The 17,883-nt window shown below is 32.9% G+C and overlaps 2 protein-coding genes across 3 annotated transcripts; both read left to right on the top strand.

The window, feature by feature from the left end:
* The first annotated feature begins 242 nt into the window (after positions 1-242).
* Positions 243-4,932, top strand: LOC110600044 (glutamate decarboxylase 1). Its single transcript, XM_021736740.2, has 7 exons — positions 243-436; positions 535-739; positions 3,038-3,238; positions 3,327-3,541; positions 3,690-3,943; positions 4,041-4,093; positions 4,223-4,932. The coding sequence occupies exons 1-7, from the start codon at positions 351-353 to the stop codon at positions 4,706-4,708; spliced, it is 1,500 nt and encodes a 499-aa protein (XP_021592432.1). The 5' UTR covers positions 243-350; the 3' UTR covers positions 4,709-4,932.
* A 2,218-nt stretch (positions 4,933-7,150) lies between these two features.
* Positions 7,151-16,172, top strand: LOC110600032 (cystathionine beta-lyase, chloroplastic). 2 transcript variants are annotated; one of them, XM_021736720.2, is made up of 14 exons: positions 7,151-7,607; positions 8,764-8,885; positions 9,453-9,621; positions 9,702-9,814; positions 10,436-10,506; positions 10,634-10,725; positions 11,748-11,835; positions 11,919-12,030; positions 12,949-13,045; positions 13,136-13,217; positions 13,634-13,751; positions 15,401-15,508; positions 15,588-15,690; positions 15,867-16,172. In XM_021736720.2, the coding sequence occupies exons 2-14, from the start codon at positions 8,811-8,813 to the stop codon at positions 16,040-16,042; spliced, it is 1,404 nt and encodes a 467-aa protein (XP_021592412.1). In that variant the 5' UTR covers positions 7,151-7,607; positions 8,764-8,810; the 3' UTR covers positions 16,043-16,172. The 2 variants fall into 2 exon arrangements, with proteins under 2 accessions (XP_021592412.1, XP_021592420.1); XM_021736728.2 differs by lacking the exon at positions 8,764-8,885 and having other exon boundaries at positions 7,152-7,607.
* Positions 16,173-17,883: the final 1,711 nt, after the last annotated feature.

Below are 17,883 nucleotides of genomic sequence, written 5' to 3'. Positions count from 1 at the left end.
GGATAAGTTTGATGTTCTTTCATATCGAGGGTCTGTTTCAAGATGGCGTCGGTGGTAAGGAGTATTAAACAGGTGAGGGTAGTTTGGGTATAATAATATTTTCTCTTTATTTTATTACAAATAAACTGATACAGAATGATTAATAGCAAAATTTTAGGGACCAAATATTAAAATTTTATTTGTAGAATACCTTAAAATAATTAAGTATATAAACTCCAAAATCCACAAACAAGTTTTTCACGCGATATTTATGGCCTAGGCCTACCTCTCTTAGAAGTTAGATCATACCTCTCATTCTCTCTCACTCACTCACTCTCTCTTTCTCTCTCTCTCTCTCTCTCTCTCTCGCCATGGTTCTCTCCAAGACAGCGTCGGAATCCGACGTCTCCGTCCACTCCACCTTCGCTTCCCGCTATGTGCGAGCTTCACTTCCACGGTAATTAATTATAATCCAATCATATAATATTATAAATATTGAGAATTTTATCATCGGATCATATTGGTCAATGAACATGGATTTAATTTCCTCCGCAGGTTCAAGATGCCAGAGAACTCGATCCCGAAGGAAGCAGCCTACCAGATCATCAACGATGAGCTGATGCTGGATGGGAATCCTAGGCTGAATCTGGCTTCCTTTGTGACCACATGGATGGAACCTGAGTGCGATAAGCTTATGATGGCTGCCATTAACAAGAACTATGTTGACATGGATGAGTACCCTGTCACCACTGAGTTGCAGGTTAGTCTTTTATTTATTTAATTGTTTAGGTAGATGTTTTGACTTCAGATGCGCGTTTCCTGAATCAGTCAATCTGGATCCTTCACAACCTCTTTTTCTTTTTTCCTTTTTTAGAAAGCAACATCGATTAAATATATATAAATCAATTTAATAGTTATTGTATTAAATATTTATATTAAAAATACATAATAACTACATAATTTAAGTATAAAATATATAATTTATTAAACTTATTTTATATGAAATGAAACTTATAGTAATCACAGCTTTAATTAAATTTTTGTGTTAGTGCGATTAATTAAAGTAAATTATGACATTTGACAAAAAAAAAAGTTAAATTATGGCATCTTTTAATATTTATAAAGTACAGAAATGATCTTTAAAATTTTGAAAACAAATTAAAAAACAGAGTTGCTTTACGCAAACACGAAAATCCCAGGCTTTTTTTTAATGAAAATTCCATAAGACAGCGTTCGCGTTGCCTGATCGGATTAATCATGCTGAAACAAATTTAGGAGAATCATAAACTAAATTTTACATTTTAAATGTGTGGCACAAATTGAAGAGTTCAAATTTATATATATTTCGTATTTTTTTACATTGTAAATGTGTGGCACAAATTATCTTTTCCACGGATATTCTTTTTGGGGACGGTAATTTGAATTCATGGAAGATAAACAAGCCCAACCCTGCACAACAAAAGTAAATAAACCAGACATTTGGAACTTAAACAATAAAATATAGGACAAAAGTCAACTTACTCATAGGCCCAACACATAAAACAGCCCAAAAAACACGCTAGAGACCCATTTCGGTTTGACCCGACTTCAAAGTACAAGTCCAGCAGTGTTTGTCCTTCTTTTTGGAGAAATCAATTGTGAATGTTAGCGGACAATAAATGGGAATATTACTTTTTGCTACAACAACCCCAAAAAGGCATACAAACACATTGGATACTAAGGGAGAAAAGAGACGGAGCCAAGCAAAAGCCATCTAGAAAGCACGAGAACGGAGCTAGTGGTTGACCCAGCACATGCAACAAAATAAATGGGCGGGAAAAGAGAAGACAGAAACTTCCTTAGCCATGTCAAGTTCACCATCGCTTGGATTAAAGAAGAACTGCCCCATAACAAAATATACCAGGAAAAGAGGGAGGTATGCCCTTGGCGACCTGTTTGTGTCTTTTGAGCCTCTGCTTCAGGAGCCATTATCACCATCTTATTACTGCGATTTCAATCTCAGAAAGCTCAGACCTGAGGAGTTTTCAGACTTGTAAAAAAACAACAAACATACAATCAAAAAATCAAAGACAAGTAGCTAGTAGAAAACCCTCGCCTAAAACAACCGCTGCATCAGAACAAACTAGACAACAAGACTAACTATATCCCATCCGACGATGAAACCCACAACCAACTTGAAGGAGAGGTATTGTTTGCTTAGAGGCACAGAGTTGATAGTGTGATAGATAAAAATCTTAAACTCAAGGAATAAATAAAGTCGAGAGAGAATTCTCAAAATAAAAAAACCTTGGAGAGAGAAGTTTCTTCTTTCCCGCAGATCCACTTGTCCATGAGAGTGAAATGGAAGATATAAGATGAATTGCTAGACATTACGATGACGGGACCATATGATTCTGGATATACTCGCAGTAATATGATAATTGCTAGTAACTGAGCGACACCCGCGAGAAGGGCGTCTATTTTCGGGTGCAGTAATCATATAATTCCAACTATGAATATAAATTGAAGCTATTATTATTATTATTTTCCATTTTAGACTCGAAGTCAACTTTGGTCCCAATTCAGTTTTACTATTACAATATTTTTCTTATATAATTAACTCAAACGCTAACAAAATAAATACTCACTAAATAAATTATTTTTATTTAAAATTCAAAGGGTAATTTATAGTTTTTACATATCCTCAATTACAATATCGTAAATTTCCTTTTTCTAAAACACCTCATCAAGGTAATGATTTTTTTTAAGTCTTAAAAGAAAACTTAATTTGGGCCAATGCTTTTTTTTTTTGGGTAATAACCAATGTGTATATGAATCCATGACTTCTTACAATATGAATATGAGATAAACACACATAACTAACTACTAAGCTAGCTAGTAACTATACATTAGCTTAATAGCTTTGATCTAATTCTGAATGTTGCCTTAATTCATGACTGATTACTTGGAAGGGAGCATCTTAATTACGCTTTAATTAATAGGAGGAGAGGGGGGAATTAAAATGAGAGAATGCAATACATGGATCAAGTCATGTTTTTTGATTCGTTTATGCGTACAGAACCGATGCGTTAACATGATAGCTCATCTATTTAACGCACCACTTGGAGATTCAGAGACTGCAGTTGGAGTAGGAACTGTGGGATCTTCAGAGGCAATAATGTTGGCTGGATTAGCATTCAAGAGGAAGTGGCAGAACAAGAGAAAAGCTGAAGGGAAGCCCTACGATAAGCCTAACATTGTCACCGGAGCCAATGTTCAGGTATATGATCAATATTGCAAATGTGGAACACAGGGCCTTTTCAATTAATTACGGTCATTGTTTATGGACAATTTGATGCTTTGTGCAGGTTTGCTGGGAGAAATTCGCGAGGTATTTTGAAGTGGAGTTAAAGGAAGTGAAACTTCGAGAGGGGTATTATGTGATGGATCCAGCGAAAGCTGTGGAGATGGTTGATGAGAACACAATTTGTGTTGCTGCGATTCTTGGCTCCACTCTCAATGGAGAATTTGAAGATGTAAAGCTCTTGAATGATCTCTTGTTAGACAAGAACAAGCAAACTGGGTATTCATCAATCCTTATCTAAAGTCGAGCACTGAGTTAATTATTAGTCCAGTAACTATTACTTCTTCTCTTTAACTATGCATTTTAATGAGTGAACCTGCAGATATTTTGATGTATTATGTTAACCTAACGTCTTTCTGCTGGGCAGATGGGACACTCCTATCCATGTTGATGCGGCAAGTGGTGGGTTTATTGCCCCATTTATTTACCCAGAACTTGAATGGGATTTCCGATTGCCATTGGTGAAGAGTATCAATGTAAGTGGCCACAAATATGGACTTGTTTATGCTGGAATTGGGTGGGTCATTTGGAAGACCAAAGATGATTTGCCTGATGAACTCATCTTTCATATCAACTACCTTGGGGCTGATCAGCCTACCTTCACCCTCAATTTCTCCAAAGGTACGTATATGTAAATGTATATATGGACTAATTCACCGTCTCCCATTTACTCTCTATGATCAAAAGCTAATTAGGTTTGCGTCTTTTACTCTTGTAGGTTCTAGTCAAGTTATTGCTCAATACTATCAACTCATTCGCTTGGGTTATGAGGTGAGCTTCTATCAATATAAAGACATGGCATATTTTGTTAGATGTGAATAATTTTCAGTTAGTTAGACCTGACATATACTACTAGCATTATGTTGTCCACTTATGATAGACATTTTTCAATGTTTTTAGGGTTACAAAAACATTATGGAAAATTGTAGAGACAACATGCTGGTTTTGAAGGAAGGACTAGAGAAAACAGGGCGTTTTAACATTGTTTCAAAGGACAACGGAGTGCCACTGGTAGCCTTTTCCTTGAAGGATAATAGCTGTCACAATGAGTTTGAAATCTCAGAAATGCTAAGGAAATTCGGTTGGATTGTGCCAGCATACACAATGCCACCTGATGCACAACATGTGACTGTTCTTCGAGTTGTGATCAGAGAGGACTTTTCTCGCACACTTGCAGAACGCCTTGTTCTTGACATAGAAAAAGTTCTACATGAACTTGACACTCTTCCATCCAGGGTTGCAGCCAAGATTTCAGCCGCTGAAGAGATTCAAAAGGATGGCACCACTTTAGTCAAGAAGAAGAGTGATTTGGAGACGCAGAGGGAGATTACTACAATTTGGAGGAAGTTCGTTCGAGAAAGGAAGAAGACGAATGGCGTTTGTTAGAAAAAACTATTCAATGCAACCATTGTATGCATAAGAGTTAAAATTTATATTGGTAGATTGTTTTGCCGTCTCTTTGCCGTCTGTTGTTTGTTTTAGTACTTGCTTTGCTGTGCCTGGTGCATGTCGTTTTCTAAGAAGATAAACTAAGTTATTATTTGGTACGACTATTTCACTGTAAAACTTTTATTCGCTATATGAATCTATTACACGTATGTTTCCCTTTTTTTTTTTTTCGAAATTCTAGAGATAATTATAAAATGAACGATCTATCACATTTCTCAACTTGGATAATGGAACTTTTATTTTATGCTGGATTAGAAAATTTTAATTATTGTTATTGTGATATACTTTCATTTAATTTTGTAGTATAAGCTTGAAATAAATTTTAAAATAATATAAACTCTTTTAATTTTACTGTTTGAAATGATTAAAAAGTTAACTAAATGTACTTATATTCTTATTTTTTAATCTGATTTACGAATAAATAAAAAATAATTTCAATAATGTTGTTTTGGTTTTTAATAATGATACAGAATTAAAGATTTTTTTATATCTTTAATGTTACAAAATCTTTTAGATTTTGATATAAGCATTTGATTTAATAATTATAAAATTTATTTGTATATATGATGTATTTTAGTTAATAATTGAATTGTTTTCCATACGAAAACAAACCCTTTAATTTAAGTGATCTTGATTTGTATAAAAAATGTTCCATTGTAATTCTACTCTGCAGGCTTTTCCTCATAACATTATGACCTAATGTTGTTTTCATATTGGAATATAATTAAAAATATTATTTAATAACAAGTGTATTTTTCTTAAAACTGAAATAATAAGCTTGATCCTTAATATGCAACACCTGAAAAGTTATTATTGCTTGTCATGAGTTTGAATTTTTTTCTTAATGATTTAGGTCAAATAATTCTATACGTATTTATATTATTTAATATCCATTTAAGCCTCCATTTCAAAAAAAAATAAAAAATCCATTTAAGCCTTTAAATTTTGAAAATAACTCAAAAAATTTCGAAACCCTAATTTTGTTAAATCCTTCTCTAAAAATTACAAAATCGGACATTTATATCTTTAAATAAATAAATTTAATTTGAAAACTTTATATGAACAAATTATGTTAATTTACATAATTAATTAATAAATAAAATAATTTAATATTCTAAAATAAATATATTTAAAACTTTATTAATACATAATATAAATTTCTTAACAAATATTTAAAAAAATCTTTTACTTAAATCAAGCATTAAAAAGAATTTAAAAGTTTTCTTTATTTTCTTATTAATCAAACACTTAATTTTAATATGGAAATATGCTTTAACAATTTTTAAAGTATGTTTTTAAAAAATATATGAGTTTAAATAAATAACAAAAACTACAAAATTATTAAACATTTAAATTCGATTTTCTTGAATTCGAACTACCGTTAAATGATTTTTGGCAGACATTTTGCATTTGTTTTTATCATTAGAGTATAATTATTTGTTTTTATTAGGTAAAAACACCCATTAATATTAAAATTCTAATATTAAATGCATAATATTAATGGTAAATGTCAGATAAAAAATATTAATGGTAAATGTAAGTGGCCCATATATAGTCCAAATACATTTTCTTGAGATTTCATTTGCTCGAACCGGGGGTCGGAACGCAGGCGGGGTTAGCATTCGGTCGGTTCGGTTCAAAACCGAACCGAACCGAAATAACCGAAAACCGAATTGCAGAATTTTACACAAACCGAACCGAATAAGAGGAATAACCGAATCGAACCGAACCGATTTGATTCGGTTCGGTTCGGTCGGTTCGATTCGATTTTTAAATTTTTTTTTTTTCACATTCATTCTAAAATCCAATTAAAATATTTTAATTTTAATTTTTATAAATAAAAAATCAATACTGGGACTGGGGACGGGGACGGGGACGGGGAGCGGGGACTGGGGACGGGGACGGGGACGGGGAGCGGGGACTGGGGACGGGAACGGGGACGGGGAGCGGGGACTGGGGACGGGGACGGGGACTGGGGACTGGGGACCTGGGACTGGGGACGGGGATGGGGACGGGGACGGGGGCGGGGAGCGGGGGCGGGGAGCGGGGACTGGGGACGGGGACTGGGGACTGGGGACTGGGGACTGGGGACGGGGGACGGGGACGGGGACAGGGACGGGGACGGGGGCGGGGGCGGGGGCGGGGGCGGGGAGCGGGGAGCGGGGAGCGGGGAGAGCGGGGAAGAGCTAAAACCGACGTAGTTTAGTGATTTCGGTTCGGTTCGGTCTGATCGAAATTTTTGAATCTAAAATCGAACCGAATCAAAATCACCGATTTTTCAAAAAATTAAACCCGAACCGAACCGAATTAAAAATAAAACCGAACCAAATTTTTAATTCGGTTCGGTTCGGTCGGTTATTTCGGTTTAAACCGAATAGTGCTCAGATACGCAGCTGAGCAGCCAGCAAGTAGCAGAGACTGCAGAGTTGAGTAAACGACATACCGTTTTACGAAAACGACATGGCATTGACATTTCCCGGAAAAGGGAAATAACACAATCGAAAGAAAGAACTGAGACGGCGGAACAATCAAACAAACGAGTGAGAGTGAGAGTGAGAGTGAGAGTGAGAGTGAGAACCTCCAGCAGGTCCGTTTCCGGTTGTTCACAACCTACCACCGCCGGCGATCCGTTCATTCTTTCACAGCAGAGTATAGGACCGAAGCAGCTGCAGTGCCTCCTTCTTTCGGTCATCTTGGAATATAATACAATCGGAAACTCATCACATAGCCTACTCAGAGTCTGGGTGCTGTTTTTGTCCCACAAATTCAAAACTTAAAACCTCGACATTTCTTTCCTGATTTCGTTCAAAAATCGAGCTTCCGGGCGCTTAATAGGGTAAGGGGGAAGTAAGGCACTCCATGTAGAATTGATTCAGAAAATAAAAGTTTGTTTTAAAGCCTATTTTGAGATTATCTGATTCATTAATTGTCTTGTCTGAAGTTACTGGTTTTATTACATTATGCTGAAATGTTATTGCTGTGATTTTTTCCCCTGTGAATTTATTGGCATGCTGATAATGAAAATTTTATGAGATTACTTGTTGTTTGTTAATTTTACGTCATTAAGCTTATTGTTTGGAACTTGGAATGTTAACTATTGGGGTCTGTCAACTGTATCTTAACATTTTTTTTTAGGTGAAGATGAAATGCTTATTAAAGGAGCACTTAACTTTCTGTGGTTGGCAGTATATGTGCATATGGAGTCATAGTCTGCTTACCTTGAAAGACTGAATTTTGGTTTATTTGTTGTATACCCAAATTTAGTCCCTTTGTCTGGAAATAGAATTGCTCTTTTCTATAAGTACAAACCTGTCTGATGCAATCTTGAGAATTGTTGAATCCCACATCGGTTGTGGAAAGGGGTAATGTGCCCCCTTATATGAGCCATAGGCAATCCTCCCACTGGAGCTGGCTTTTGGGGTGAGTTAGGCTTGGCCCAAATTTAACAAGAATGATCCAAATTTGGGTTGAAGCTGGTTATGTTTTAGCTACTTATCCTTGTATAACTGAAGCGTTTTAGCTTTCCCTTACTTTTTTATCTGATTGATGAATGTGAACCTTTACTTTTATGCTTCACTAGATTCTTTTCAGTGAATCTTGGTAAGTTCATTATTGCTCATTTGCTGTATGATTGATGAAGATGAGCCTTTACTTTTATTTTTATGTTTCACTAGATTATTTTCAGTGAATCTTGGCAACTTCTTTATTGTTCATTTGCTGTATGAAACGAATGACTATAAGATTGATTTGGGTTGTCAAAATCTTCACCTTCTATTTGCTTTTATCTTGGGAAACTGTCACGTCATTTGCAAAGCAGAAATGCAGCATAGTACAACTTTTTAGAGTGATTTAATTATTGAGCCATTTATCCAAGAATGTGATATTTGTAAGGGATGAGATTTTATTGATTTCCTCGAGGGAATGTAATGTTGAAAATTCACAAAATTTTTGAGATTTATACATTTCATTTTTCATTCATACGTGAATTTTAGAGAAAAAGTGAGAGAGAATCAATACAGAAAGACAGATATTTGTAGAAATGTTGGCAATTGGCAACTCTACTTCCAGTTTGCATGCGGGCACTAGATGCAATCCTTTACTCAGAGAGCTTCAGGTCTCGCACTCTCATTCACTCATTCTCTATTTTTGGGTTTTTCTTGTACCAACCACTCTCCATTCTCTTAGTTTTGATGTTCTCATGAAAAAGGTACACCACTTCAATTGATTTTTTCTTTGTATGTTTTGCAAGTTGGTGATGATTAATAATAATACTAATAAGTTGAGACTTGAGAATAAAAAAACTCTTATAGTAGAAATGAAGATGAGTGGCTTTACCAAATAGAAAGTTTAGCTATTGATGAGAGATTACAATGTAATTAGGGTAACTAGCTAATAATTTTGTTTGGGGCCTTAGGCACATATGTAAAATGAATGAGAAACAAAGGAGTATTAGATTTTCATTTCTTTTGGAATATTAAACAAGTAAGAACTAAGAAGAGACAAATGATAACTGTTAAATTGAGGCATTTAGCTAAACTTAATTTCAAATATTAAGGAGAATTACAAATGTATGCCACAAATTTTATTCGTGTTTTTTTTTGTTATTTCATGTGCTTTCTTTTCTTGTCAACAAATGAAGGATTTGACATTTATTTTTTCTCTAAATTTGGTGCATATGCAGGTACCCACATTGGGGGAATCTCCAAAGAGTTTTTGGGTTAGAAAGGAATGTAATTTAAGAGGGAAGTGCTTAACTTTAGCAAAAAAAATTAAGTTGAATTGCTTGGCAGACAAAGCAATGGATGTGAAAACTTCAGCTTTAGTTGATGGTGTAGCGGATGGCTCAAGTGGTATGATTGTGTTGTTCATGCTATTTGAATCAATGTTTCATTTGGGGCTTATAACTACCAATATTATTTCTATTTTTCAGAATTTGACATTAGAGAGCCAAGTATTTCAACAATATTGATGAACTTTGAGAATAAGTTTGATCCTCATGATGCAATGAGCACACCACTTTATCAAACAGCTACTTTTAAGCAGGTACAGCTGATCGAGTATTTTACAAATTGTGTGCTCCAAAATTGTGTTGAGTTTGAAAATTCACAGTTAAACTACAAACAGAAATAGGTTAGCAGCAACATAGGCTTCTTGGATTTCAAATAATGCTGTCCTTGGGATTGAGGCTTGCCTGAATTGTTGAGGACTCAAATTGGATTAAATCTATCCTTTAGTCGTTTCTGTAAAGAGATTGAAAAAGGTAAAGAAATGTAAGGATGTTAGACTTATGTGGAATAACATCTCTTTTCTTATGTTGCATAGATTAGACAGAGATACAAGCATGTGAAATTCACTTTACATTTAGCATATGGCCACCTATAAATGGAGACGAAGAAGAAGAAGAAGAAGAGAAAAACTATTGGAAATTTGGACTTATTGTTCTAAGTTTGGAGAAGTTAACGTGCATTCATGTGGATGTGATTCACCATTATTTTCTTGTAAATGCGACTATATCTGCTTCTTGTTATAGTAGGACACTGATGGCTGTATCTATTTTCTGTTACTCTTACTAGCCATTGCACATGCATAGCAAAATAGTTCCCATTTTTGGTTTTTAGCTGAGTTCGTCCCTCACAATCTATTTTATTCATTTATATTTTATAGCCGTCAGCAATAGAAAATGGCAAATATGATTACACCAGAAGTGGAAATCCCACCAGGGATGCTTTGGAAAGGTGTGTTTGCTTGTTCAGCACATGCTGTTAAAGCAGTTTTTGCAATTTGCAAGTGGTTCTATTTGTTATTTTTACTCAGCATTTTTTTTCTTGGAAGCCTAATATCATTTTTATTATCATCTCTTAGCCTCTTGGCAAAGCTAGATAAAGCAGATCGGGCATTTTGCTTCACAAGTGGAATGGCTGCTTTGGCTGCAGTCACTCATCTTGTTGGAAATGGTGCTTTCCCCTCTCTTTTTTTGTCTATTCTGCACACACACACACGCATTTTTATTTATCTTTTAAATACTGCGTATCTGCATTTTTGAAATTTTAGTGTAAGACTAGGTCCTTAGGTACCATAAACATTCTGGAACTTGGGCTCAACTATATTTTGGACTGTATTATAGCAGTAATCTCCTTGAGATAGCCTCACTTTATTAGTCAATGAAATCAAAGTTCTGAAGATGGATATGAATTATGAGTACCAGTGCAATATGACTAGGAATAAATTGATGGAGTGATGTTTAGAGAAGTTATAATTTGACACTACAAGGATTTGAATTTAATATTTTCTTTTAATCAGAACTAGAAGTGTCATTATTGAAATTTTTATTGGTCTTCGAAAGATATATAATAAAAATAAAATTTTCTATAATATATAGTGAATATGTAAGCACACCTTTCTATATTTATGAGATTGTAAAACTAGTGGATGGAGAAGTAGAAACAATTCTATTTCGATGGATGACAGAAAGATTAATGCATATATATTTGCATTTTGTTTTGCCCTCAAACTTACAGCAATAATTGCTTATTGGATTTTGAAAATAGAAAACTATATATGATATTACCACAGGTGTATTCCCAAGTTTTATTCTGGCATATTTCCAAGGTGTCTAAGGTGCATCTTGCACTAGTTCGGGTAAATTAGCCCAAGTGCTTAACTTGTCAACGTTGAGAAGATTTGCCATATTTTAGAGTGTTCATCTCCTATATTTGTGTGTAAACATGTCAGATATGTGTACTTCAAGGTGAAGTAAGAGTCTAGATAGCAAAGCCTTAGTGGTTTTGAGTTATAACTTATCAGCTCCCTTGACTTTGCCTTAGTCATTATGATGAAGTCCACACCATCTACATGTTTATAGGTGTTTGTACAAATTCATACTGTTTTTTTAAAAATTTCCATTCATTATCTGGTTTCAATGATAACCCTTGATTTTTTCTGAAATTTCTTGTAACTGGTGCAATTTATATCTTAGGTCAGGAAATTGTTGCTGGAGATGATCTGTATGGTGGTTCTGATAGATTGTTGTCTCAAGTAACCCCAAAATCTGGAGTTGTGATCAAGTTAGTATGCTTTCCTCCAGTCTTTGTCATCTTATATTTTTGTGCAGTTAAATTCTGAAATATTTGTGCTCAACAATGTGAAGACGAGTAAATACTAGCAATCTGGATGAGGTTGCATCTGCAATTGGCTCCTGGACAAAACTTGTGTGGCTAGAGAGCCCAACTAACCCACGTCAACAAATTTCTGATATTCGGGTAACATGTCTTGCTTTCTTAACTTATGAAACTTTTTGGTTAACGATTATTTTTATGCTTGTGCAATGGTCAGATTGGTTGGAAGAAACTAAAACCAAAAACCAAATATTAGATTCTAGAACTGAATCAAACCAAATTTGAGAAACAAATTGTATTAAAATGGACCGTCAAAATTAATTTGGTTGACTTCAGATGTTCATTGTTGCCTTATTAAAAAAATGTAAGTCGACGGAGAATTTGTTTTTAAATTGAAGCAAATAAGCAAAATCCTTTTTTGATTTTGGCTTCAGTATTTCATGCTTCTATATAATGCCTTTTTGATCAGTGACCTAAATGATGAATACTTTCTTCAAATCCTTTCTTTTTGTGCATCTTTTGCTTGGATTGGGCTATAAAAGTTTGTTGACAGCAAATTAAATAAAATCAAAGAGGACAATCCAAATGAAGATGAAGACCAGGGGGTAAGAATTTAGTGACAGTCTTCATCTTTATTTTTGGCAATGGGCCCAAATGGTAGCGGACTGCTTGAAAAATCAACCCAGGAAGAAAGGTTGTGTACCAAAAGAAAAAAAAAAGAGATGGAGAATAGGTTTAATATTCTGTCGAATCAATTAGGAGGCTCTGTAAAGGGAGGAGGGAGAGATGGGAAGGAGGTGTGTATTGTTTTTGTCTTTAGGATTAAAATATTGAAAATGTCACTTTTTGCCATGTTACAGTATTTAATAGTATATTTTTGTCTTCTCTAATGTTCCCCCCTCTATTCATACTTTTATATATGTTTTTTTTTTCAATAGATTTTGTAGAATGATGTGTATGTATGAACAGTATCAGTAGTTGATAGCTATTTTCCTTTTTTTGTTGTTTTTATTTTACTTTATTTTTTTTACCAGCTTGCTGATTTTTATAAAAAATTTTCAGAAAATTGCAAAGATGGCTCACACACATGGTGCTCTCGTCTTGGTAGACAATAGTATTATGTCACCTGTATTATCACAGCCATTGGAACTTGGGGCAGGTAAACAATATGCAATGGTTGTACCCTTATTTAAGAACTGTAATACTATTTAGGTAGTGCTGGTTTTTTATTGATTCACGCTCCTCGCAGACATAGTGATGCACTCTGCTACTAAATTTATAGCTGGCCACAGTGATGTCATGGCAGGTGTGCTTGCAGTAAAAGGGGAAAGGTTTGTAGCTCTATGTATGTACTTTGTACTGCAGATATAATGGATGTGTTCCATTGCCCTTGTTATATCCTTTCATAATCTTTCAGGTTTTAGCTAATCATTTTGTATCTGTATTGATTCATCATATACTATTATTTCTCATTGTATACTTCTTTTATTAAGTTTATTTCTGATTCTGGGTGATTAAAAATTCACATTTATGAGCTTCTTACCATCGCTTTCATAGTTCTTGGAATTGTTTCACATGCATCTCTAAATGAGGAAACCTGTCTTCTGTATCTTTGTTATTTGTTTACGGTAGTTTGGCTTCATAAATCTATTTGAATGAACAATCTACAGACTTTGTAACTTTACTATGGTTTTATGTGTCTCTTTCTGTGTGTCTCTCCCCTGCTACACATGGGTGGGTTTGCTAGCTTGGCGAGAGATTTGTATTTCCTACAAAATGCAGAAGGCTCTGGATTAGCACCATTTGACTGTTGGATTTGTTTACGAGGTATTAAGACCATGGCTTTGCGTGTAGAGAAACAACAGGTGCTAACTCAAAACCACTGAAGTAGACAATTTTATTCTTTTTTCCCCTTTGTTATTGCATCTAATGTGTTTTGCTTCTATTTCTCACCTTTCGTGTTTGTGCGATCCTTGTTGACATAAAGGGCAACAAATAATTGAGGCCAACGTATGGTAAAATGTTACTGGCCTAGTCACCATAATTTAACCGGCCCTCATATGTACTTGCTTTTGAAGTAATATTAACATGTATTTAGGTCTTCTATTTCTAGGTTATCGAAAATGGTTCTTTTCTCATTTTTTTTTTCTAGCACTAATAGTGATATTTGGATTTGTTTGTGAATAAAAAAAACAAGGTGTTTTTAAATGTCTGAAATTTTGTGTTTATTTCATTTTCTAACAAGTTTTAAAAAAATGATATTAATGGTAATGTTTATTTTATACTTGTTTATATCTATATATGCTTTATAGACTGGTAATTTTGATAAGTCTAGTTAAGAAAAGGACACCTATTATTATTATTTTTATTTTACGAAATTTATTTTTTGCATCTCACCTCATCCATGCATGTGCCTAAACCTTGCGCGTAGGCCCTAAGAACCCTTTGCGTCTTGGTGTATATTGAGACTTTACTAACTATAATATACCTAGTTTAGTTTTATTCATGATTAAACTGAAATCTGAGGTTGGTTAATTAAGTCAAAAAATTAAGTGGGAAGTGGGAACCGCTTGATGTAGGAATAATGGGATTTGAACTGATTTTAATTGCTAGTCATCATTAAATTAATTAGAGTAGATTTTTTCTTTTTTACTTATGACATTTTAATAATTGATCACATCGTTTTACTATTCTAAATTGCTAAAATTGTATTCAATACAAAAGCAGAAGCGGAAAGACCATTTGAAATTAGTATACATGTAGTAAAAGGAAAAAAAATAGCTTCAAGAGTTGATATAGATACGTTCAAGACTTCTAACATTGATGGATCTACCCACAGTTTGTTCCATTTAGCAAAAGACTAATAAGAGCTGATATCAAATTGACTCTCTCTCTCTCTCTGTGATTGTCTTGAGATTTTATAAACTGTTTGCTCTGTCTGATGCTGTTTGCTGATGTTGCTATGATGCAGATCTTGAAAATAGCTGTTGACTGAAACTGTAGGAACTATACTTAATTTGAAAACTGTGGTTCTCTGCTGATTTTCTTATGGGCTTTTAGATCTTTTCAATATATTTTTCCAGTTTCCTTTTCGCGAGGAACTAATGATTAACCTGATTGAAGATTTTAAAAATATTATAAATATATATCATGCATTTTTTTATGATGCAATACTTCTGTAATTATTGTAAAATTATAAATTTTACATAAATTCTTAGTTTTTAATTCTTGTTAACTGGGTTGCACTTTACTTCATAAAATTTTTAATTTAGTTGCATTTTAGTCCCTCAAATTTATATTGATAACATGGGGAGTAAAAGTGTTAACTCTAGATCAGCAGGGACCATTAGTATATTTTGGGATTAACCTCAGGCTTTTTTTTTTCATATAAATTAACCATTAATTATTTTATATTGCTAGTTTCCAATCATTTCTTGAAATTTGTTTTTTGCAATACTTGGGAGTTGGTGACGGGGATTTCAAATTTAAAAAATTTATACTTTTGTGTTGGCAGGACAATGCACAGAAAATTGCTGAGTTTCTTGCTTCACATCCGCGAGTGAAGAAAGTGAACTATGCGGGTCTTCCTGGTCATCCTGGACGTGATTTGCACTATTCTCAGGTGCTTCCATTGGATGAATTTTTGAGATCAATAAACAGTTTGAGAGAACTTAGATAATAAAGCTTTGTTTCTCTTGTAGGCAAAGGGTGCAGGTTCTGTGCTAAGCTTTTTAACAGGATCAATAGAACTCTCAAAGCACATTGTTGAGACTACCAAGTATTTCAGTATCACTGTCAGTTTTGGTAATCGTCCTGTTCAAAGCTTATGTGTGACTGAAGCATTTTCTGTATTCAAGCCCAATTTATGTTTCCTTTATGATAATATGCTGTTTTCGTATAAACAGAGTTTACCAATAATGAATTCAGTGCCCCTGCAAACCCATCAGCTGCTTACTTACCGTGTAATTGTTGATTGGCAGGGAGTGTGAAGTCACTTATAAGTCTGCCATGCTTTATGTCGCATGCAAGTATACCAGCAGAAGTTCGAGAAGCCAGAGGCCTTACTGAAGATCTTATTCGCATCTCTGTTGGGATAGAGGATGTCAATGATCTGATTGCTGATTTAGACCATGCTCTAAGAACTGGCCCACTGTAGCCTTTTGAGGCACTACAGTACAAGACTTATTCCTACAACCTAGAGTCATGAATCTGAAATTTGATGTTTTGTTTTTGCTGTGTTATGATTTAAGCATATTTAAGTTGAATCCAGGTTTTTGGTTTATCGACATGGGAATGGATTTTTTTTTTTTTTACAACCTTTTCTAAGGCAACGCGTATTCAATATCTTAACGGGTCGGAATATCTGATTCTAAGGCAATGTGTATATCTTAAGACTCTTCCTAGCATATCTATATCTTACAAATAGGTTAATGGTTTTCCATCAAGTGGTAACTATGTCCATAGCTCCTTATTTTTCCTTTGGATTTTTAATTATAGTACTATTAAATATTAATTAATATGTGACTTTTTTAGTTTTTTAATACTTAAATTAATATACATTTATAATTTATGAATTGTAATGGTAAAAATATATATACTCCTTAATAATAATAATAATAATAATAATAATAATAATGATGATGTTTGTAATAAAATTAATTTTTCTTCTACATATATATAATATTTCTTAATAACAATTTATGTTTTATTACTTAATATTTTGAAAAAATTATTACTCTATAATAAAGGAAAATTTACTAATTAATTTATCAATTTTAAAAAATATATTATAATATCTTTAATGTTTTAAAAAGTTAATTAATTAATATTCCTGTTAATTTTACTGATAAATATTTTATTATTTAATTCCTCAATTTTAAAAAATTTATTAGTTGGTATATCAAATTTTTAAAAAATTTACTAATTGGTCCATTTGTATTAGAGATATTTTAGATTTTTTAGTAATACTTAACAGAGAGATTAATTAATAGACTTTTTAAAACGTAAGAGATATTTTAATGTATTTTTTAAAATCAAAAAATTAATTAATGAGTTTTTTCTGATCACTATTTATTAGTATATTTTTTAAATTGTTTTAATGTAATATCTATATAAATTTATATCAATATAAATATTAAAAATTAAATTATTAAGTAAGGTCACAATATATAATTGAGTTGTAATATGAATATAAACAAGCTAATGAGAAATATAAAAATAATTAATAAACATAATAGTCACATAAAAAGCAACACTTACTATTAAAAAATGGATGTACAAATTTTTTAATAGCAAAAAAGAATCTAAATAATTAGAGTCATAAACATCCACCTAAAAATGCATTTGGAAATGATGAACTAGAATTCTCATAAAAATTTATTGAGATATATTCTTAAATTTAAATTCTTATATATTAATGATTTCTAAATTTATATACTATAATTTTATAATTAATAATTTTTCAAAATATAAATTCTTATATCTAGTTTGATTTACTAAACTGCAAAATGCGAATTGAAAAATAGAAATAACAAATTAGTTTGATGAAATTAATTCGATTTTTTTAAAATTAATTTTCTTCTCTCTTTTTTAAACCCTAATAGAAAATTTTGATTTGAAAGAGTGAAGGGGAGGTAAAAATTAGCCATAGATTGATTTAAAATTAATTGAAACAAATAATATGATAAACTTATGGGTAAATAACTATCAGTCCCTACACTTAGATAAAATTAACTATCAAGTTTTTGTTTGAAATATTCATATATTTTGTTTAATTATTATTTTTATTTAATTTTCTTTGACACTAAGATCAAATTGTTTGATTTTATAAAATGTAAAAAAAATAATTAATTAAGTTTTAAAAAATATAAAAACTAATTAACTAATTTTATCAAAATGAAGGACTCGATACCCATTCTCATTGCTCACCGTGAATTCTTGCAAGCAAAGCGTTCTTAAGAACTGATCCTTAGACCGATTTCAGGGGTTTATTAATTC

Source organism: Manihot esculenta, chromosome 1 (genome assembly GCF_001659605.2).
Source record: "Manihot esculenta cultivar AM560-2 chromosome 1, M.esculenta_v8, whole genome shotgun sequence".
Taxonomy (NCBI): Eukaryota; Viridiplantae; Streptophyta; class Magnoliopsida; order Malpighiales; family Euphorbiaceae; genus Manihot; species Manihot esculenta.
This window is presented reverse-complemented; position numbering and strand designations above follow the sequence as displayed.

Excerpts from the sequence above, each read along its gene's own strand:
- LOC110600032 (XM_021736720.2), top strand. The coding sequence starts at position 8,811 with ATGTTGGCAATTGGCAACTCTACTTCCAGTTTGCATGCGGGCACTAGA. Across the intron at positions 12,031-12,948 it reads AACAAATTTCTGATATTCGG|AAAATTGCAAAGATGGCTCA; the intron begins GTAACATGTCTT and ends AAAAATTTTCAG. Across the intron at positions 13,752-15,400 it reads TGCGTGTAGAGAAACAACAG|GACAATGCACAGAAAATTGC; the intron begins GTGCTAACTCAA and ends TTGTGTTGGCAG.
- LOC110600044 (XM_021736740.2), top strand. The coding sequence starts at position 351 with ATGGTTCTCTCCAAGACAGCGTCGGAATCCGACGTCTCCGTCCACTCC. Across the intron at positions 437-534 it reads GTGCGAGCTTCACTTCCACG|GTTCAAGATGCCAGAGAACT; the intron begins GTAATTAATTAT and ends TTTCCTCCGCAG. Across the intron at positions 740-3,037 it reads CTGTCACCACTGAGTTGCAG|AACCGATGCGTTAACATGAT; the intron begins GTTAGTCTTTTA and ends TTATGCGTACAG.